Source organism: Podarcis vaucheri (genome assembly GCF_965113315.1).
Source record: "Podarcis vaucheri genome assembly, chromosome: 5".
Lineage (NCBI taxonomy): Eukaryota > Metazoa > Chordata > Lepidosauria > Squamata > Lacertidae > Podarcis > Podarcis vaucheri.
This window is the reverse complement of record NC_138763.1, coordinates 89,177,294-89,199,888: the sequence shown is the minus strand read 5'-3', so window position 1 is coordinate 89,199,888 and position 22,595 is coordinate 89,177,294. Positions and strand designations below refer to the sequence as shown.

The following is a 22,595-nucleotide window of genomic DNA, read 5'->3' as shown; positions in this document are numbered from 1 at the left end:
AACTTTTTTCCAGTTACAAATGAGCATATGTGTATGTTATCGGCGGCTAGCATAGGCTCTCAATTAATAGATATAAACTTTGGAGATATAACTTGATGTCGGTATCAACATCTTGCCATTGTAACGACTGTTTCCTGAGGAAACTCGTTATCTGAACTTGATGTGATCAAATCCTCACAATCCTAATTAGCTGTCTTGAGAGAAGTGATATCTAACTGCCACAGAAGGTGGCTTTAATCAAGGCTTTTTTTCAGCCAGAACCTCTCACGTGGGCGCCATTGCCATTCTAAGAGGAGGGAAATGTTGTTGGTGAGTTCCGCTTTTATTCATTTGCAGAAGCTCAGTTTGAAGTGTCAGAATAGCCCCTTCCATTTAGGGAGAGAGAAAATTGAGCTAGTTGAAGTAGCAGGGGGTGCAGAGCAGGTTATGTGGCCACCTATTGTGTGAAAAGCCTAGTATGTTTTTTTGGCACATGCACAGTAGAGGTAAAACAGCCATGGGCCCTTTTAGCCATTGTGGGGGTCCAGGGCAATCTCTGCCATGCAGTGTTGAATGAAGCAACTGCTTTGTTTCCTTGTATGTTCATAGCTGGCTGTTGGGGAGGTGTGTGGTACAACCGGACACTAGTCACAGAGAAATAAAGTAAGTACATTTATTGACTCCAAATGCTACGTCTAACCTTTATTTAGACATTGTGCTCAGCTGCAAGAGCCAAGAATTTATCCTTATCATTCAATGTGAATGACATACATGAATCCAGTGCAGGAAGCACAGCACTTGCTTCTCTCTTCAGCCACAGGGTTTTAGGTTTGTTGGTTCCATTTTTGATAGCACAACATTTCCCTCTGCATGGTGACACATTGGATGAAATATTATATAATCCATATTATATATTTACAAACAATGGTAAACTGACAAGTAAAAATACAGAATAACTAAGGCTCCATGTATAAGCTTGGCTGAAATCGCGTTCCCCCTCTTGGAGTGGGCACGCTGAGTTACCCGAGGGCTCTTCCTGCCCCAATCAGCTGCTATATATATATCCCTCAGTGAACCTGGCACTTGTTGCGAGCAGCTGCTGGACATAAGGCATGTTAGGAGGGATGGGCAGGACTGCTGTAGCTCTCCACTCACATAGTGGTTGTAATGAGGAAATGCTGAGATTAAAGAGTTGGCTGGAGACCCACGACCTGCAGAATTTGAGGCAAAATGAGTGATTTGAACTGACAACACAGATTTGTAGTCCATCTCATTCAGCCTTGTTAAGATGAAAACGGATAGCCTATTTGAGATTGCTGAATCCCCTTTCCACCCCAGCTGAAAGTTAAGACTGTTCTGATTAGTTACAAGTGAACACTGTTTCTTTATAGTTTATGAATGAATGTGGCACCATCGTATCCCCCCCCCTTTTTACCTGACACGAGGGGGGAAATAGTAATCTCTCTCCCATGAGAACTTAATGCAAGTTTCTGCTGCCTTGTTGACCATTTCCCTGCCCTCCTTCCCTTTCCACTAGAATAGGGTTAATGAAATAACTAAGGCTGCAGTCAGATAAATGAAACTTGCTGTCCATTATTAGCAACATCACCCTAACAACCACATAAGGTACAATATTAAGACATTCACTTGCTAGCATCCTGAGTGTTTTGGACATAAATAGGGAATGTCCCAGTAGCCTACACAGTTTGCATGCTTTTGTTTTTCTGTGGAGTCTACTCTGGGCTTTCTGGCACAGGGGAATTATAGCACAGAAGCATTCCTGTGTCAGCCACCCTAAATTTTTTAGATAGAGGGCCATGACCGCACAGTGTGGCTTGTGCCATTTTGTTCTCTGGGTATCTCTCCAATGTAACAAACCATCAATAGGTGAAAGTGCATGGTCTATAATCAGGCTAGCACACTTCCTGCTCCTGCCTCCAGTTTCCTTTCATAGAGAAGAGATGGCAGCAGTGTGTGTTTTTCCCCAGTGGCTCCCACATCCAGATGTTGGGCAGCACTGATGCCAGCACCCTGGACTTCAGCTCCAGCTAGAATTTTGCAGCTCCTCTCGGAGCCATGTAGGAAGGGGCTGTCCAAACTTGTTCATCAACTTGGATAGTTCAATGTTGTGCTCGCGATAGAAGTCTGCCAGGAACATGCGGGACTGCAACAGTTCCAAAGGGAGAGCAGAGTTAATGAAGGACCGCTCACACACAACCATCCCTCCCAATTTACATTACTGAGATGAATCCCACTTGGCTACTCACTGGGGAATCCATGTCTGGATATTTTCTTCCTTTACTTTTCCCCAGGCACTTGGTCTTCCCTCCTTCCAGAACTTGACACCAAAATCCTTTTGCTTCATCAAACCTGAAAAAGGATGCCTGCTTTATATACCTGCACACATGGGTTCTGAGCTGGAGCAATCTGAAGGGCTAGGCTAATAATGGCTTTCCAATATTTTACTTGCTTTCTAAAGGAAAGGGGCTGAAAGCAGTTTCCACAAAAAAGTAAAACAAAGATTAATGTTTATTTGCTGCAATGCCTTTTTCACAAGTGCATGAGCACTCGTGTTTCAAAATTTGCCAGAATAGTTTGGTGATCTGGTGCAGACCTAATGCTGGCTCCTTACAAAATCATAGGTTCCAAATTGGTAGCCACACTTGATATGTGTACCACACTGGTACAACGTTCCTCTTCCCTGGTATTTACCATGGTTTTGTTACAAATGCACTAATGCAAACCAGATTCCCTCAGAACTAGTTTGCAAATGCATTTCTATCCATGGCTTAAGAGTAACCGGCTTACAAAAAGTAGCATGATTTGCATTAGTATATGGTGCAGGTTTGTAATTGCGGAATCCTAATAATAATAATAATTATATGTGAACTGTGGCAAGAGGTTAAGTTAAACTGTTGTCTTGAGCTTCATAGGGGGTCTGATTTATCACCGACATCCAGCCAAATCCAACTCTGGTGGCAGGGAGAGGTCAATAGCTATGATTCAGAGCTTTAAGTTTTAGGGCTTTGGTGGGTATTTACAGTGCAATCTAAGGCTGTGTGTATGGTGGCAGAGAACACAAATGCCTTATCCAGAGCCCTACTAGACTTGAGCCAGCAGCAGGCAGGCAAGCAAGGGCAAAGGAACATTTTTATTCTGCGTCCTTTCTTTCAGCTTTAAAATTTTTTAGCATGGAAAACATTGGGAGGGAAAGATTTACCGTATTTATCACCCTATAGGACGCACTTCTTCCCCTCCAAAAATGAAGGGGAAATCTGGGTGCGTCCTATGGGGCGAATGCAGGCTTTTGCTGAAGCTTGGAGAGCGAGATGGGTTGGTGCGCACCAACCCCTCACGCTCTCCAGGCACACATCCGCAGCCTAGGAAGCCCTACGGGAGGTCCGGCAGGGCTCCCCACGCTGCGGATAGCAGCCTGCTGCCCGGTGCGAGGGGCGCCCTGAAGCAGAGCGCCCCCCGCGCCAGGCAGACATCCGCAGCGTGGGGAGCCTTGCAGGAGTTCCCGGCAAGGCTCCCCACGCTGCGGATAGCAGCCTGCCGGCCCCGCAGGGGGGAGCGCCCTGATGCAGAGCGCCCCTCGCGCGTGGCAGACATCGGCCAGCCCCACAAGCTCGGGGGACAGCAGGGAGGCGCAGCGCCGCCATCCCGCTGTTACTCGACCTGGTTCTGTTTCCCCCACCTGCTTTTGGGGGGGAAATAAAGGGAATTTCCCCCCCTTTATTTCCCCCCAAAAAAACTAGGTGCGTCCTATGGGACGGAGCGTCCTGTGGGGCAAAAAATACGGTACTCATGCTCAGGAACATGACTAAATACCTCTCTGGTTTGGGAGCCTATTGTGGGACAGGAGGACTTTCAAATCCAAGATGCGCTTCCTGGGGCAAACTCTTTTTGGCCCTACTGATATCGGAGGAGTTGGCGAGGGGAAGCCCTGGCATTAGGTCTCTGTCTCTGGTGTCAGAAGGGTAGATTCCCAGGGACTACACTAAGGCTGGGCAATGCCAGGTTTTCAACACTGCAATGTATCACCAGCCAAACATAGTGATCTGTCGATACGCCATAATGTTGAAATGGAGGAAGGAACACGCTGCATTAGGCCCAGCCAGAGGAAAACTGCCACCGCTCTCGCTGAGGCGGTTTCGCCCTGGTACCTCTGATGATGCAGTTTGTTCCCACCTCCCACCCCCAAAGCCTCTCTGGCTTGTGAGCCACACATCGGGGCTTGCTCAAGCCAGAGGCTTTCTTTAAACTATTCTGCTGAAGACAGCACGGCCGCCCATGCCTCAGCGGAGCAGTTTAAAGAAGCTGAGGGAGGAACAAGCTGTATTGGCTTGTTGATGCAGCTTGCTCCTCCCTCTGCGGCATGAGGGGCAGAGTGCGATAGCAGTAAATCATGGGTGGGTGAAAACTGCCACTGTTCTTGAGTCCCGCTGGTAGCAGAGAGGCTCAGGATATACCTGCGATATACCGCTGGGTGAAGCTGCCATCGTGCTCTGCCCCTCATACCAGTCCTGCGTGATGCACAGTGGTCTTCAAGGTGGCATACAAGAAAGTACAACTCGCAAAGCAAAAATGCAGCAGCAGTAAATGGAAATGGAAACACTGCCAGCAGTCCAGATCATAGAGAAGGAAGCTGCTGAAGAAGTATGGGGCCTCAAAACATTTACAATGTATTTACACAAGCAAAGGCAGGCATGCAATCCTTACTTGAGTGCTTGGGTATAGTTGAACAGTGGTGTAACCCCCAGAAACCTTTGGATGTTCTCCATGACAGATGCGGGGCTTTGTCTGAGTTCCTGCCCATCCACAACCAGAACCTGAATTGAAGGAGAAACAATGAAGGTTTCAGAATAAATCTAATCATGTTAAGGCTCCCCACCCCTTAACTAAGTTACCTAAGTCACATACAATTAGCAGACAATTCTCCTGCTCATTTTCTATTCCTGGAAGGCGTGGCATAAGTGAGTGGAATTTCTTTAACATACATTTACTACGATTGCAGCAACCAACATATAGATCTTGCATTTTCAGGCATTTGCCTGAAGTCATGAGGGTTAAAAGTGTGTAGCTGATAGAGGTGAATGTGCAAGCCCTGCCCGGCCTTCATGCATTGAATGCAAAGGTCAAAAGGAGGCCTTTACACACTTTCCACTGAAATTGCTTTAGAAGCCTCCATGGGCTCAGAAATGCTAAAGGCAGGGTCCCCAGTGCTGTGGAGTCTTCCAAGCATGTTCAGTGGAACTTACTTAACACCCACCTTTTAAACCTTCACCATCGATACACAAATACCTGAGGGGAGCCAGTGTACTGGGGAATATTGCATTCAGAGTTTGTGTTTGTGCTCCCGCTTCACTTTTAGCCCATATAAATTCAGGCAAGTACCTGGAGCATCCTTGGTGGCTAACATAGAAAGCCAAAAGGCACAGTAGATTGTTTTAGTTTCCTTCCACTATGAATTCTAATGCCTGAAGTTCTACCTTGTAAGTTTTAAACAACTGAGTTGACTCAAATATGCTTTTTATTAAAACCCTGTAATCTCATTTTTGTGAGACCAACACAGCTACAAGATCCAGGTTTACCTGTTGTGCAGGTGAATGCTAAGAAGATACTCCTTAAGAGTGAACAAAAGCAAACATATAAAGGTTTATCAAAAGCATATAAAAGTTCCCCTTCGAAATACCACCTGCATTGCACAACAATGTGATTATAAACACACCCAAAGGCTGCTGTACCTGTCCAGAAGGATAATACATCAACCACCTCTCCAGATGAGTGGAATACAATCCAGGATTCAGACAGCGGTTCTGCAGGTTGTGCAACTCCTGAGGGGCTTGGGGCCCAGCAGAAATGATCTGGTAGAAAGTGTAGTTGAGTGCCACAGGGTCGTTGTGAGCACGCTGGTGCTACAAGCAGGTAACGGGGGAGGGGGGGAGGGAGAGAGATGAGTGAATTAGCAGCGCACTGATCTTTCTAGTGTACGAGGCAGCGTATCTATATACTACATGCACCATCACATCCCGCTGGCCCCAGCAGCTGGGTCCTGCACATACTCCTGCTGTGATGCCAGGAGGAGTTCTTAAGGAATTACCTGATACCAGGAGTATGCTCTGTCAGCTGGGTTGATCAGGATGGCAATTATTTTGGCCCGTGGAAGGAGAGCGGCACTCCGCCTGGGTACTACTTCGGTGTCAAAGTAATTGGCACTTTTCTCAAACATGAAATCTGTGCTGGCATTGGAGGGGATGGGAAAGAACTCCATGTACCTGTCATGTGAAGAAAACCGGGAGAGCATGAGAACAAGGCATGCGTAATAATGGCGATGGGCGTGACACAATGGGAACATAGGGGAAAGGCTAGTAGCTCCTAGCATTTTGCCCTGCCACAGGGGAACACAAAGGAAATGATAGTTTCAGACATGAATGAAAGAGAATGAAGACAAGGACAGTATTCTGCTAACACAACTCACACTCTCAACCCCAGTCCCAGTGATTGGTAGTGTTGCATGGGCATCAGTCTCAATATGACACAAGTATGGCACATGGCAGGAACAAGTTAAGAGGATGAATTCCCTCTGCCCTCCTTCATGCAGTAATCTTATGTATTTGTTATGTCAATCAGAATAATCAAGTCCTGAACCATCATGGTAGACTCAAACTGAGGCTGAAGCCAGGGACTGCCTCATGACCAGACAAGCACTGCCCATTGTGCTGAAGGCCGTGGCAACTACAGTTTGATTTAACTGAGCTGCAACAAAGGCAGCTGTAAGACCAGCCAAATAGGCCACTGTTCACCAATGTTACCATACCATTTACTTCAAATCTCTATTTAAAGGTTGTCTGAACTCAAAAATTAATGCAGGTTAACATACACAGCATTAGGAGGCAAAGCAAATCATGCCAACGGCAACTAAGTTGACTGAAACCTGCACAAATTATGATTTTTAATCCCACTGAAAGGTTTCTGATGAGGGTCAGAATGCCTAATCCGACTGAATCAAAATCCCACTGAAAGTATGTGGGACAGAGTAAAGGCGAATCAGTGAGCACACGAGTCAACACGCATACCAGTCAATTCCTTTGTGATAGTTGAGTCCATTAAAGAACTGGATCTCTTCATAGGTGGAGGGGCTTGGAAAGTTGCTGGTAACAGCTGGGTGCATGGATAGGAAGAAATGCACAGCTGTCGTACCTGAAACAAGACAGTGGAAAGAAAACTTGTGAGGGATTTGTCTGGGAGCAAAAAGGGCTGAAACATAAGCTGGTACTAGCACGACTGCTACCCACAGCTCTTCATGATACACAGAATTGTTTGCCCTGGGCTAAAGCTGTTGCTCATATTGCTCAACCTGGTAAGGAAAGCCCCAAATATAACCACTACCCTCAGCCACTCTGGCAATTCCCATTGGACTAGGCAGGGAGCGAGCTTTGCTTCTTTCTGAAGCCAATTGCAATATAATTGATAAAGTGGAAAGATCTGAAGCATATGAAGCCACAAACTAGGCCCCAAATGCAAGACCTGTGCTCCTTCATGCTCCCTCCCTTATAGTCGCTTTTAACTGTCTGTCCTTGTTTCTATCTTTTTAAGTAAAGTATGATATAAAAGATAAAGGGTAAAGGGACGCCTGATCATTAGGTCCAGTCCTGACCGACTCTCGGGTTGCGGCGCTCATCTCGCTTTACTGGCCGAGGGAGCCGGCGTACAGCTTCTGGGTCATGTGGCCAGCATGATAAGCCACTTCTGGCAAACCAGAGCAGCGCACGGAAACGCCGTTTACCTTCCCACCAGAGCGGTTCCTATTTATCTACTTGCACTTTGACGTATTTTCGAACTGCTAGCTAGCTTGGCAGGAAAAGTATGATATAATCACCTTTTAATTACTAGTTTTTATCCCTTACCAGTTTTAAGTCTTATGTGTTCACTTCGTCCATATGTTTTATCTTATGCTGGTCTATGACCAAAATAAAGTTTGATACTGAAACATTATCATGCAGCTCAGTTGCATAGGTCAGTAAGAACATCCTTTAAAACCTGACACAATCAAGCCTGTAGAGGGCACCACTATACCTTTCCTACACTCAAAGGCGTACTCGTTTTTGTTCTACATCTTATCTCAGCTCGCTAGTTCTAGAATTTAATATTAATTGGGTGGAACAGGCAACCCCGAGAAATTCGAGATGACAATTTTGGCAATTGACAACTTGGAATTGCTTCCCCCCCACCACCTGACATTTCCCAGAAGACCTAAATCAGCTCCCCGCTAAGTTTTAAGGCAGTGACAGAGAACCTGCGTCTCTCGAACTGCTGTTGAACTACAACTCCCATCATGCCTGACTACTGGCTATGCTGCCCAGGACTCATGGGAATTAGAGTCTAAGAACACCTGGAAGACCATAGGTTCCCCCATCATGTTCCAACACAAAAAGAAAAAGACCACGTCACACATATATTAACAGGGCAAAAAAAGACCACGGCAGCCAGTGGGTTATATTACCAGTTTTCTGAGGACCGACGATGAGAAACTTGGGGAGCCGGTCACACGTCTTCTCTTTGGACCAGATGTCTTTATGCCGCTTGTCATCACAAGGGTTCTACATCAATTAAAAAACCATGCATGAGATAATGTGGGGAATAATTACTGATATAAGGCCTGATAAAAGTGCATTCGTGTTTACCCCAGGCACAATCACTCTGGTCTACAGTACATTAAGAGCTTGGCTGGCATATGTCGTAGAGCATATGCTGGCATCAGTGCTCTATTCTGGATGAAATGATGGTCATTTGTTGGTCAAAGGTATTGTGGCAGTCTCCTGAAGGAGTTAACTGGGCGGGAGCATCAGCAAGCCAACAAAGACATGCCCGAGGAAAGAGGGAAAATAAAATCACAACTGCAAGGAGGATTCTAGTCAATCGGTTGAACTATTTAACAGTGCATTTTCACCATAACTGGGGAGGCCTGGAAGTTTAAAAAACTAAAATTCTGACAAAGGTATCCGATTCTGTTCAGAAAAACCATACAGCATTTTAGATCCCAGAACCACCACTAGTTCATGCTTTGCGTATTCCCCACTTAAGGTCTTAAGACCCAATAGGAGAAATACAGACTTCTCTCTTCTGTAGCAACCACTCTGCTCAGAAGCCCTTTATTTATATTAAACTTGCATTAAAGCTCTGAGAAAAACTTCAGCTGCAGGCTGGTTGAAGGGAAATTGTCCTGGAATCGCACCTGCCACAGAGGGTTCTTTTCCTGCGAAAATATTTCAAAATACTTTTTGGCCAGCTGGATGGGCGGCAGAGTCTGAAGACGGAGATTGGTCCAGCACTGCACAAATTTGACGAGGCTTTCGAAAGTGTAGAGCCCAAGGCGATCGTTTCCATAATTGGACAAGTGGGTCATGAAGATGCTGATCTACAAACAAAGAAGGAAATGGGGGCATTTGTTAGTGTCAAAAGGTTGATATCACTTGGAAAATTCTACCTGCTTTCCACTCTTGTTCTGCAGGGGCAGCATTGGCCAATGAGCATCTTACATACTCTCAGCAGTTGCTCTCGGGTGAAAAACAAAAACAACCCATTGCTCCAAATCCATAGTTCCAATGCTGACACTATTCAGGTCCCTTGGGCAGGTTTTCTGGATACTCACCTGTAGTTTGGTTCTTTAATTATCATTCATTTGCTTCACTTATAACCTGCCTCTCTATAAAAATAAATAAATGAATGCCCAGGTGGCCAACTACAATAAAATCCACAATACAATAATGATGCAATCTATCCAGATGGATTAAAAAGTTTCATTTGAAATCACTGTCTCCAAAGAGTTGCATTCAGTTGGGCAGCGCTACAAAGCGTCCACATTTAAAGATTGCATGCAATCTGGATTCTTGCTTTCCTCAGGAATCCTGCAAATGTCCTTTTACATGCAACACAGTATCACTTCCCAGGGACAATTAATGGTTCAGCAAGCTCCCTCAATGGACAAACCAGGTGGCAGCTAAACTCAAAGAAGAAGCCTGTCTGAGGACATGACTAATCTTACATGGCCATAAAGGCAGGGACTTTGCTGCAGCCGACATTGGCTCCCACAAAGACCCTGGGTGCCACCAAACTTGGGGAGTGGGTTGCTTTTTTGGGCCTTGAAACATCTGTTTTGTACGGTCAGTCATAATTCTTTTTTATTTTTTAGCCAGATTGGATTCCAAAAATGACTTTAGTGATACCAGGTGCTCATGATCAGACTCAGTCTCTGCAAACTAATGTGGCTCCTAAGCAGATATGCGGTGGAATGAAGACAAAAGAACCTTCCTTTTAAACACACAACCTCTCACCTGGCCAAAGAAACCAGGTGTCTGCAACAATCTGTGCCTAAGTGACAGTCACCAGATAACAACACCTGTTAACTCTTTAATTAAGAAGTCTGGTGCGGGAAGAACAGATACCTCATCTGTAACGCTTCCCAGAGAAGCTGGCCCCTAGGTAAAAGAACATTTAACAAGTGAGGAAATTGGATAGGGGAGAGGAAGGAGAATTAACAAGGTCATGTATTCAGTTTGATTACAGAGTGACTGATTTTCTGGCAGGCAGGCCTTGTCTGGCATTAACCAGATCAAGTACATCATCACAAGGAGAACTCCAATACGTCCTTCCCCCTGGTCTCCAGTTTTCCTGTCAAATGTGACCATCTTAATACAGAATTCCAAACAAGTTTTGGGAACTAGCAGCAGAAGCCTTCCTGCACTTGTGGTGTGACTGTGGGGCATGGTCTGCTGCCAGATGCTTCCTTTCCAGCTCTGACCTTTCAGGGCTGGGGTGATTTTGACACCCAAGAGCACACAGTGCATCGAGAGGCTGACCTGGAGGCTCCATGCAAACCATCAAAAGAAGAGCACCCAACTCGCAATGGCCGTATTTCCATCCAAGTGCTAAATTACTGATAATTAGCTTCCAGGAGAGAAAGGATTACTAAAATATTATGAGGCTGGAGGGGGAATACACCAGCTTCTCATGGAGGGGCCTCAGGGATTCTAGTAGCTCTGGCTAAATGCCTTACACCTAGAGGGAGAGATCTCCCAAGTTTGTTGCTTTATCACGTTCACCAACACGTTTGGGAGGGGAGTTGATTTTCTAAATCTCTGGGCTCGGGACAGGAGATTGGTCTTCACATTAACACCGCTGCCTCTCAGAAGTGAGCCTGAGTGATTTCAAGATCTGGATTACTCTAGGCCAGGGAATGGGGAAACTTGGTGGCCTTTGAATTGACTACAACTCACATGAGCCCCAGGCAGCATGTTCAATGGTCAAGGATGACGGAACCTATAATCCAACATCTGAAACTGTTTTAAAGGACTCCCTGGGGTGACCAATCCACAACCACTGGTCTTGGGGCCTCTTGGCAATGCTGTATTTTTATTCATGCACGAACTGCTGAGCTCATTAGCACCTAGTGCCATATGGGGGAAAAATATGGGCCCAGATTCAATGATCTCTGATCGCCAGCAAGGGCTGTTGCATTAGCGTAAGGGCAAGAATAATGGTTGCACAACATGAAATCTCAACACTATAGTTGCGCTAGCAGAAGTTTGTTGGGCGACCAGTTGTGCAACATGGAGTATTGTATCTATTGTGCCACCAGCTACAAGAACTATGCTGGCTGTGCCCTTCTCTTGTGCATGTCATCGCTAAGGGACTTTAAATTCAGTGTAAGCTAAATTCCCCTCTTTTTGTCTCTAACCCTAGCTACGTAATCATGCACCATTCCACAGAGACAGGAATTTTGGATGAAGAAGCTTTGGCAAACAACTTAGGCTCCTTGGAATATGAGCCATTCAGCTGAATTGCAGCCGCTATCCAGACTAGCCTTGTTAACTACTTTTGAATGGTGTTTGGCATATAAGCAGTATATTAATTAATTAAATAATAACGACAAATAATTCTTTCTCTCTTAATATATAGAGTTTGAACCAAGCTTGTTTTGACTGTCTAAAAGCCACAATGTAACTACTGCGGTCCCACCAGTGCTCCCGTTCCATACCTTCCCAAACTAGTGACTTAGAGTGGCAACTGTTGTCCACCTATCATCTGACAACGACACCCGACAACCATTCAGACTAATTACCAACAGGCAAGTCTGATCTTATTCCCCAAGATTCTGCCCCCACCTCATCTAAGCAGCCACGACTATTCCTTATAACTGAACTCAATTATTTTCCCTGAAGATGTTAAAAAACCCAAGTGTGAAAGGGTAGCAATCAGAAATTAAAACAGCGAGCTGAAAATACAATACGCCTGGTGCAGAAGGAACTGGAGGGGTCAAGTGGGAGGTGTGCAACTCTATAGCTTCAGGGAAATGCAAGCAAAGATATGCAGTGACTGCCTTTTCTGGGAGCAGAAAGCTGCATTCATTTGCTGACATCATGGTTTGCTGGCTGGTCAGGCGATCAAACATCCTGTGTTTATACTGCAGAGTTAAACATACATACGCACACACACTCCAACTCTTGCACTCACAGGGATTCAAACATCTGTTATGGATCAGTGAGGAGAGGCTGTTTGGCGCTCTTTATTTTAGGTGGGACATCTTTATCAGTTAAAGAGGAAGGAGTGAGAGTTTAAAGTCAACTGGCAAGCAAAGCAATTGGTTCACGGAGCAGATTGATGATGAAAGGAGAGAGCAAACCAAGGCCAACAACTAGGGAGTAGGATGAGTTGAGGGGACACAGGACATGCTTTTCGGTATTTGGTGTAAAGTAAATTGCTCACTGACTTGTTTTTACAGAAACATCAGGCTGGGAGGGGGTATTGGAGACTAATACATTCTGTCCTCTCGCCAAGTGTAGTTAGCTGGGAACATCAGCAATCCTCTTTCAGCGATGACATTATAGAATCATAAAATTGTGTGGTTGGATGGGACCGTGAGAGTCATCTAGTCTAACCTACTGCAACGCAGGAATCTCATCTAAAACATCCTGCCAAGCCACAGAGTGCTCAGCACTCTGGAAAAATTGAATCAGAAAGTTTTCTTTAAAATGTTCTGGGAAGTTTTCTAAATTGATTGGGATCTGATACAGCAAGTTTATTTCACCCCCCCCCCCAAATGTACCCTGTGTTAATTTTACATGCTGTAAAGTATTTGAGATGAAACATTCATCTAGAAAAGAATCAATATGAAAACCACAATGTGGTTTGAGTGTTATATTTAAACAAATAGAAAGCTTAACTTAGAAATAATCGTTATTGGAATATTTGCCACTATTCTAAGACATGTCAATTTGATACCCACGAACTTCCCTGACATTTGAGTGGGAGATAAAAGCACAGAAAACTGCTAGTATGCTAATTTCAACATACCCAAAGAGCTGTGCATTAGAATAAAGATCTTTCCCATATACGTATGCAGTGCCCACATCTGAAATAGGAAAGGAGGGAAAGTGTGGGATAACCAACATGCTTAAGTCTAATTAATGCATAATGAATGGATACAATTGCAGCTGACATGGGGAAGTATCCGGTTCATGCACCAGAGGTGGTTTTAGGGTAGCATGACTGGCACTGAGCTGCAGGGGGCACCACAACCATGATGGAGAACAGAGCGCGACAGGCAGAGGGTGCCAAATTTTAGCGCTGCACAGGGCGCTGCTGAAATTTGAGACACCCAGGTCTGCCACTCAGTCACTGCATGGGGGGGGGGCATGGAGGAATCATGCTTGCTGGCCTCATCTCTAATCTCTAGGCACCTGCTGCGCCCTCCCTGCCTTCACCATTAACCCCCGTGCACATAGAGCAGAAGGTTCAGACCAGTTTCTCGCAGACAGATCTAAAGACTGAACACTTGGAGGGCAGGGACAAAACAAGCGATTGCAACCCTGTTTCCCCTCCAGGCTTTGAGTCTAAGAATGTAGGCTGCCCCTGAGAAGGTTTATCCCTAGGAAGAACCTCTGTCATATTTATGTCCTCCCTGAAGCATTTTCAGTAGGTTCCTGGGTGGCAAAACTCTTCGGCCAATTTTTCTCACAAATGCTTCCCTTCACTTTTTTGCCCAACTTTTGCCAAATACGCACACCTCAGCTCTTTTCTTTTTCTGTGCCCTTAAGAAAAAAATAAAAACCTGACCACCACTGATGTAGGGTAGAAAAAAGCAAAATTCATTGTTGGCGAGACTGCCTGGTGAGAATTAGGCCTCAGGACTGCTGCCTGTGTTTAGCATCTGTGCAGACTGTATTTCCAACTACTTTTCCCCATCCTTCACCACATAAAGCACACAGGTAATCACAAACACTGCCCCCCCCCAATGCTGCAGTACTTACTGGGTTCAGGAGCACTGTCAGAAAGAGTTCACCACCGCGAATGCTTTTGTCCAGTTCCTTGGAGCCACCAGGATACTCATTATAAAATATGGTGTGAGTGAACAGACCACAAGTCTGTCGAGGCAACACCTGGGAGAGCCAGAGGGAGAGGAAAAATTAGCGATGGCCATGGATTATCCCTGTGAATTTTAACATGCAGCCAAAGGAGAAGGCAATTCTACTGGGGTTAGATGGTGTCAACATCATATTTGCTATTCTGCTATCATTCCTAACTGCCATTTTCAGTCCCACTCCAAAAAGAAAGAAAGAAAAAACACACCACTTGGTGTTCTGTGGCTACTCAGCATATTTAGACCTCGTGAGGCTGTTCTGAGGTTTCCTTCCCCACAAGAAATTTTCGTAAACCTTTTCTTGCATTTCCGCAAACCTCATGGTTCTCCTAAGCATGCTGAAATGCACAAGAGTCAACTCTTTTGGCTACGTGAGGACTGGCGCTCAAGGGAACTGAGTTCTTTATTAATATATAATGTAAAGTTAAAGGGGGGAATCAATCCAGCCTGTCCTGCTCAGCTGCCCAATAGTGACACAACTGTTGGAGCAGTTACATGGCTCCACTTGGACGTTCTTCTGTCTCGAATCCTACATGCTGGGAATCCCACACTGGTCTGAGTGATTGCTACAAAGAACTGACTGATTTTTGAAGGGCAAGTCTATCAGTGGCTACCAACCACAGTGGCTATGTTCTGTCTCCATTGTTGGAGGCAATATGCCTCAGGATTCCAGCTGATGAGGATCACAAGTGGAGAGTACTGTTGTATTGATGCCCTGCTTGCAAGCCTCCTAGAGGCATCATTGGTCACTGTGAGAACAGGACTCTGGACTGCATGGACCTTGGCAAAATCCAGCGGGACTCTTTCTTGTGCTCCCTTTGCTTTTGTGTTTGAGAGTTTCAGGGAAGATTAGCATTCAAAATGCAGGGATGAGTACCCAATAAGCTAGTGGCCATGTTTCTCCTCCAGATAATCAATAGGGGCGTCATTGTCTCACCATGATTCCATTATGGATGAAGCCCCGCCGGTACCGGGCAGGCCGAAGGTGCGGATATTCCTCTGTGCTAGTCACCTGGATGCTCCAGACAGCTTTCCATGCCTCATAGAGCTGTGCATGGACAGGGTAAACTCCTGAGTGGTGGGGGGCTACTGCATAGCCCAGGTCTGTGGGGATCCCATGCTCCTGGAAGAAGAACACAAATGGTAAGAACCCTCTATTGCCTGTACTGCTAGCAGTTTGCTGAATGGAAGGAAGGCAGAAATCTCAAAACGAAAAGTAAGTGAGTGAGTTAGTAAATCGGAACTTGGGTCTGGGGTATATGACACAACACATTTATACTAGGTTTGTAAACAGTCAATTGCCTGTGAAGAGTAAAACATTGCCTCTAGGCAACAAGGCATGGAAAAAATGAAAGGAAACTTGGCAGAGTATTGTTGAAATGGCAATTTTTGGGTCAGCGGGGTCAAACTTCTCACGGACTGGAACATCCCCAGTTTAATTTGCCCCTTACCAAAGCAAACTGCTTGTTGAGTTTCATTTGCTCGGCTAGCACAGTGACGTTGTGAAAGAGATGTGGCTGCATGTGACTCCACATGTGCGGGAACCACCAGAACTCCTTCCTATGCTTTAGCAGCATGTCGTCCCCTTCATCTTCCTCATCGGTACCTAGAAAGAAGGGGGAAGGAAGGAAGGGGTGCTCAACTGTCAGTCATCACAGACACTAAACAGCCAAACCAGAGAAGACAACATTTCATTTGCATGAATGGCTTTTAAAAGGAAACAGCAGGCACCAGGTTCCCATCCACACCAGGGACCTGCTGTGGCGTAGCTGGGGGGCATTAACTCTTTGCCCCACACTGTGGTGCTAATCCAAATGAGCCCCCTGCTTCTTAACCTGCTATCTTCCCTGGCATAAAAAGCTCCCCCATTCTCTCCATTGTACTGATAGCACCCAAGAGCTGTCAGAACACCACTTGGATCCAGTAGTTCCCCAAATCAAAGAATTCAAATAGGCCCCTACCTTTGTAGAGGTTACATGTCCCTGTAAGCCAAAACCCTGCCAGATATTTATCTATCCTGGACAAAAAAACTGCAGTGAGGCCCAGAGGGTTAACAAACCTTCTTTTATCTGATACCAGGATCCTGATCAGACTTTACACAACTGCTGAGTGTGTGGATGGCATCTCACTAATAAATGTACAATACAGGTGAAAAGAACAAAGGCAGCTTACCAGTGTGGTAGAATTTCCCAGAAAATCCCAGGTTGAAAGTAAAATTGGGAACCAAAGTCCTCAACTTGTTCTGAGTGTTCAGTAGAGCCTGAAAAATAAGAAAAGGAGGGGGGGGGAGAAGGAGACAGAAACTTCAAAACAGATTCTTAATCAGATTTTTCAACAAGAAGGGCACTTCCATACAAAGCCTACATGTTGGCAGCAATGCACAAGCAGCCCCAAACATTGGTTTCTTAAAGGCTGACCCTTGTCTTTGGCAAGCGTGTCCAGGAGAGCACAGCACCCACCACACACCAGCCCTGTCCCTGGCCTTGCTCTCGGGTTCTCTGTTTTTGAGGAGAAGATAGTGCACAGATTTCTTCAGATATGGCAAACCCTAAGCTAGATCAACTCATCCACAAAATGTTTAGGTTGGACCGCTGGACCATAGGTTTCCGCCTCAGTTTTTAAAATGTTGTCTAGGGAACAAGAGTTGAATGTGATGATTAAGCTGCTATTGTTATTTACATAGTAACTCATGATTGTCTACCTTTAATCTTCTGCAAAGTCAAAAATAAAGCAGGCCAATTTAACTACCAAAGCATATCCTCTATGCCTTCTTTATGGCTTTATCCTGCAAATAAAAGTCCCATATTTCAACAGAGATATGCACCTGTTGCCTATTAATCACTATTTTAATTGTGATTGTCAATTGTCAAAAAATTCCATACAATTCAGAAGTGGTTAACATTGTAAAATTTGGATTGTGGTCACATATGCACCAAATATATTTTCTTTAGCTAAGAAACAGTGCCACAGTTTGCTTTTTATCACATTCTTCCCCAACACTTTCCCTTATGTAATGTGTTTTTTATGTGGTTATTACTGAGATTCATAAGTCACTCTGGGAGCCTTTTTTGATAGAAAAGTGGGATTAAAATGAAATGAAATGAAATGAAATGAAACAAATAAGCTGATGGAGCAATTGCCTTCTTCCAGCTGGTTGCTATGCACATTTTGGAAGCTTTAAGTACCCTCACAATAATTTTACACACAGAGTTATTAACCAAGTATTATTTCAGGAGTTAGTCATATTCGACAGCCAGTCATATTCATTTATCATGTTCAGAAGATTAGCCTAAAGAAGGCTGTATTACTGGACAGTCCCTGCCTCCCTGGATATTATTATTATTATTTCATAAAAGTTATATATTGCTTGATTGCAAACAACAACAGCCCTCAAAGTGGTTTACAAACAATAAAGCAGTAAAATCAAGAAGAATTGCAGTCCTACTTTAAAACATGCACAAGTTAAAATACTAAAGCATATCAAAATTACTTCTAATAAAATTATGTCTAAGGAACTGGGTAGGTTTGTCTAAACAGGAATGTTTTTAGCAGGCTCCAAAAAGAATACAATGAATCTGCTATATTCCCTGCATAAGGAACTGCAATATATCTTGAAATACTGGCATCTGAGAGCAGGAGCATTGCACTGTCCATCACACAAATTGGCACATGCTAAATTACATTTATAGTTGCCTCTGGGTAAAATACCAACAACATAGTGAGTAGCTGAGATTTAGATTCATTTATTTGTATCTAGTCAACAGACCACACTATAAGACAAAGGTTTAACAGTATGAAAGCAACACAAGAACTGTACTTTTCAAAATTAAATAGTTTCCTGAAAACGCCGGGGCGGGGGGAGAAATCTGGGGCCTCTTCCTTTGAAGAGGAAGAACAAGATACCTCTGAATGTATATGAAGAATTTTATGAATAAGACCAAAGCCAAGCGGATTCAGACTGAGCTCCAACAGAAACGATTGCTCCCTGAAATAGTGTTTGTCACATTCTGCTACTTGGAGGAGGGTCCATGCTGGAGATATGGGTTCGCCTATGCTTGGGAGATTTATACTTCCCCACAGCCCTCACCACCACTTGAATAAATAATAATAATAATAATAATAATAATAATAATAATAATTGTATACCGCCCTTCATATAAAGAGCTGTGGGCAGTTCACTACAGAAAAATAACAAAATTAGAATGCTTGGACCATTTACAAGGTTTTCTAGTGTGTCTAAGCTATAATCCCCTCATAACGATACCTGATAATTGTTTTATTTTATATTTACAAAATTTACAAGTTGATAGTGCAGAACATCAACTTGTAAATTTTGTAAATATAAAATACAAAATTTACAAGTTGATAGTGCAGAACATAGGGACGAGGGTGGTGCTGTGGGTAAAAGCCTCAGCGCCTAGGGCTTGCCGATCGAAAGGTCGGCGGTTCGAATCCCCGCGGCGGGGTGCGCTCCCGCTGCTCGGTCCCAGCGCCTGCCAACCTAGCAGTTTGAAAGCACCCTCGGGTGCAAGTAGATAAATAGGGACCGCTCTGGCAGGAAGGTAAACGGCGTTTCTGTGTGCTGCACTGGCTCGCCAGATGCAGCTTTGTCACGCTGGCCACGTGACCCGGAAGTGTCTGCGGACAGCGCTGGCCCCCGGCCTATAGATGTGAGATGGGCGCACAACCCTAGAGTCTGTCAAGACTGGCCCATATGGGCAGGGGTACCTTTACCTTTTACTAGTGCAGAACACGGACATGGCTTAAGAGAAACTTAATTTTATTGACTTAAATAATTTTGTACTGCTCTTCAGCCAAAATGAAAAAGAAGTACAGCAACCTTTTGTCATTTCTTGGAAGACTTTTAAGCCATCTAGTCTAATCAAGAGTTCTGGAGAACTTGAGAGCTTGTGCACTATTGTGCAATATGTTGGTTGGCCTACTAAATGTATCGCCATAACAACAGATTGCCGAACAACACATTTTTATATTGCGTAATCTTGAAAATTTAAACTTGTTCCTTTTAAAGGGTACTTTACATTTACCTGATATCATTTTGACTGAGTGAATGCTAGTCTAGCTTCCCTCTCGGATCGTAGTTGCCCTGCTCTCGACAAGCTCCACTTCGTCAAAAGTCCTCCCCTTTGGATATGTAGCCTGAACATGCAAGGGCAAAAAGCGTGTTGGGGGCCTGGGATTAATGTGCCACTACCTTAATGCCCACCCCACAACACACTGGTCCTGCCCCCTCCACTCCTAGACTTCACACACTTAGTACAAAGTTCAGATGTTTGGCGGAATGCCCTCTGGCAATCTCAAGTTGTGAGTTATCAGGTTTCCCAGTTGTGTGGAGGCTTCTAAGAATGTTTAGCTGAACATGCTGAGAAGCTTCTTTCAGACTTTCATGCTCAAGTGAGAAGATTGGGAGTAGAAGGGTTGAGGCTGGGATGCTCAGGGATGTTGTAGAGTGAGACTGCCCCCCCTTTTGTCCTTGTCTACAATCATTCCATGAACCAGCTGAATGAAGCCTGCAGACCACAGTTTGAGGACCATTGTCTTATCCTGCACAATGTGCTTTCTTCTTAATTTCATGTGATTCTGAGGAGACAGAGACCACACATTTCTCCCCTATATAATGCCACATACATTCACACATGCAAGTAAAGAATCTATTGTAATTATTTAATACAGGGCACGTTTATAGTCTCCAGTATTTTGATAGAAGAAAAACTGCCCTTACCAAAATCTGGAAGAAAATGCCAGGTGTGCCACTTGTAGGGCTAAGCAAAGACGGCAAGTGTGTAGACAAATAAAGGTGGAAGCCCAGGCCTTGCTGGAAGTGACATCATCTCATTTCTAAGGGTCTTTCTTGGTGATCTGCAACTATAGTAGTTGCAAACCTGCCTGTTTCCACACCAGGACAAATAGAACAAAATTTTGAAGCCTATCTTCTGCCCTAAAAGAAATGTTCCTGTTCAGGGTTTCAGTCAGCCATTCCCTCCAAGCAAGATATTTCACTCTCCTCTCTATCCCACCAGTATTCCTTTTACTTTTCTAATTTGTCGTTTTCAAGTCTGTTGCTACTGAGCATGCTCCGTCCTGTTTGGGCTGTTTTTTGGGGTGGGTGGGTGTGGATTACCCCAACATGGTTTTATTCTTTCTTTTTTTGTACTAAGCAATTGATTCTCAGTGGCCCCATTTTGGCTACAGTCCTGTCAGCACTGGCCACCTGAGTTTACCATTATTGAGCAGTCTCCAATCGCTAGGAAAGTTTGGTGTGAAGATGAGTGAGAAAGAGATGATGCTAAGAGGCTTACCCTTTTGTGCACTGAGGGAGATTTAAAGCCTTGCTTTGGGTTACTATGACAACATATCTGCCAGCTGATAAATCCTAAACAACCCTGTTCCTTGTGGCAGCTGCAACTGTATTGTTGGCAGCTAGTACCAACTAGCCCCCATTCTGATGTTTTCATCCTGGTGTTTTTAATGATTCCCCAAACCATAAGCACCCTCTGTAGGCTCAGTGTTGACCTAAAAAAAAATCAGTTGTAATCTTAAAGTACCAAGAAGATTCACAATGCATAATCATTAACAAAGACAGAAAAGGAAGCGGGAAATATTCATATGTATACAATCTTCTATCTGTCGGCCATTCCACCTCTTCTCCAACATTCTACAATACTGAACAGAAGTCTGCACCTATTAACATTTTATTTTTCCCATTGTACCTTCCCCAAAACTGAGGTTTACCTGGTCCTTTTAACCACTCCAGTGTTTTAACCCCCTTACAAAATATCTGAATTGTACAAGATATAGCAACAGTAGCATAAACACAGTGCCATGTGCTTTCTGCAGCCAGATTACTTAAATATCGTTGCTTACTACATTCTCTTACAAAACAACTTTGCCTATGAAAAGATTAAAAATGCATGCCACTTTGTTTTTCATATATATAAATATTTTGAATGAGTATTTTGTTCTTTCCAGTTCAAGTGTGTTTGTGTGTGGGGGAACCGTTATGCCCTCTTAATAGTCACATCTTCTCAGCTCATCATTAGGTCTGGTTGAATTGTTTCTTTTAACTACCTATAAAAATGGGAATAAATTTGACCAGGACATAATATCCAGTGCTTCCTGTTATGTACTGAAGTTCTCACCCTGGGCCAGCAGGGGGATACTGTATATAGTTATGCAAATGAAGGATCGAAAGTGATGTTCAGTGATTGGATAGTTTGTATGCAAATGAAGGATCAAAAGTGACGTTCAGTGATTGGATAGTTTTAGAAAGTTGCAACAGTTACACTGTTCTGGAGCTCTATATAAGCAGGCTGACTGAGCTTTTCAGTTCAGTTCTGTTCTGGCCTCTGAAATAAACAAGAGCTGTTTGAAGAATCACTGTGTCATCTGATATGTTCGCCCACAACTTAACACTTCCTGCTCTTACAGTAAAGGAGGAAGGATTACTGAGCAGACAGGTTCCTACTGCTATTCAACTTTGGTGTGAACATGAGAAGGGGAAAATACTAGTCCTCACACCACTTTCAGCACTGCTTGCATAGTCCGCTGCAAAGCCAAAGGTCCTGTCGTTACCTGGCTGCTCATCAAATATTGGCCTGCCTTGTGCCTGAGAAATTGCATGTTACTGCATTATTCTGTGCACTCACAGGACAGAACACTTTGTCATTATTTGTGGGCATTATTTTATAAAAGTGCAGGATAATTATCCAAGCCACTGCTTGTTATACCATTCTCAATCAGCCATGCAAACACATACATGTGCAATGTCACATGCTAGAAAAATCTAGACTGGATGATTTATGTATTAGCACACACATAGTACAAAGATTTACAAACCACTTGGTGAAAAAGCTCTGCAAACAGTGCACAATGACAACTGTAGATAAAAACATAGTTAAAATCCAGAAACCAATTAAAAGACAAATAAGTTTGTGGCTTTTAAGGAAAAAGTGCATGGTTCGTTGGCTATGCAGCTCCATTAACACATCCATTATTCCACATGATGTGTAAAACATGCATTTTCTAGAAACAGAATTTGGTAGTAACAGCAAATCTTGGAAACATATTATTTCCCTTAAAAGACAGGCAACTTTCAATTTGGGAGGCAGGGTTCTTTGTGGCAGATATGACCATTTGCTACTTGAAAGTTCCCCAGGCGCTGCTCAGGAGGAGCTCC

General features: G+C 44.2%; 1 protein-coding gene across 1 annotated transcript in view; it reads right to left on the bottom strand.

Moving 5' to 3' along the window:
* Positions 1-638: 638 nt before the first annotated feature.
* NDST2 (N-deacetylase and N-sulfotransferase 2) overlaps positions 639-22,595 on the bottom strand; it is a 108,991-nt gene continuing 87,034 nt past the window's right edge. Inside the window, exons 5-16 of the mRNA XM_082223576.1 lie at positions 16,574-16,661; positions 15,853-16,007; positions 15,339-15,524; positions 14,292-14,420; positions 9,218-9,400; positions 8,486-8,582; positions 7,059-7,182; positions 6,083-6,257; positions 5,727-5,897; positions 4,702-4,811; positions 2,247-2,349; positions 639-2,143 (exon numbers count right to left, since the gene is read on the bottom strand). Of these exons, the coding sequence (XP_082079702.1) occupies positions 2,018-2,143; positions 2,247-2,349; positions 4,702-4,811; positions 5,727-5,897; positions 6,083-6,257; positions 7,059-7,182; positions 8,486-8,582; positions 9,218-9,400; positions 14,292-14,420; positions 15,339-15,524; positions 15,853-16,007; positions 16,574-16,661 (1,647 nt within the window). The 3' untranslated portion in view covers positions 639-2,017. The remainder of the gene's footprint in view (positions 2,144-2,246; positions 2,350-4,701; positions 4,812-5,726; positions 5,898-6,082; positions 6,258-7,058; positions 7,183-8,485; positions 8,583-9,217; positions 9,401-14,291; positions 14,421-15,338; positions 15,525-15,852; positions 16,008-16,573; positions 16,662-22,595) is intronic.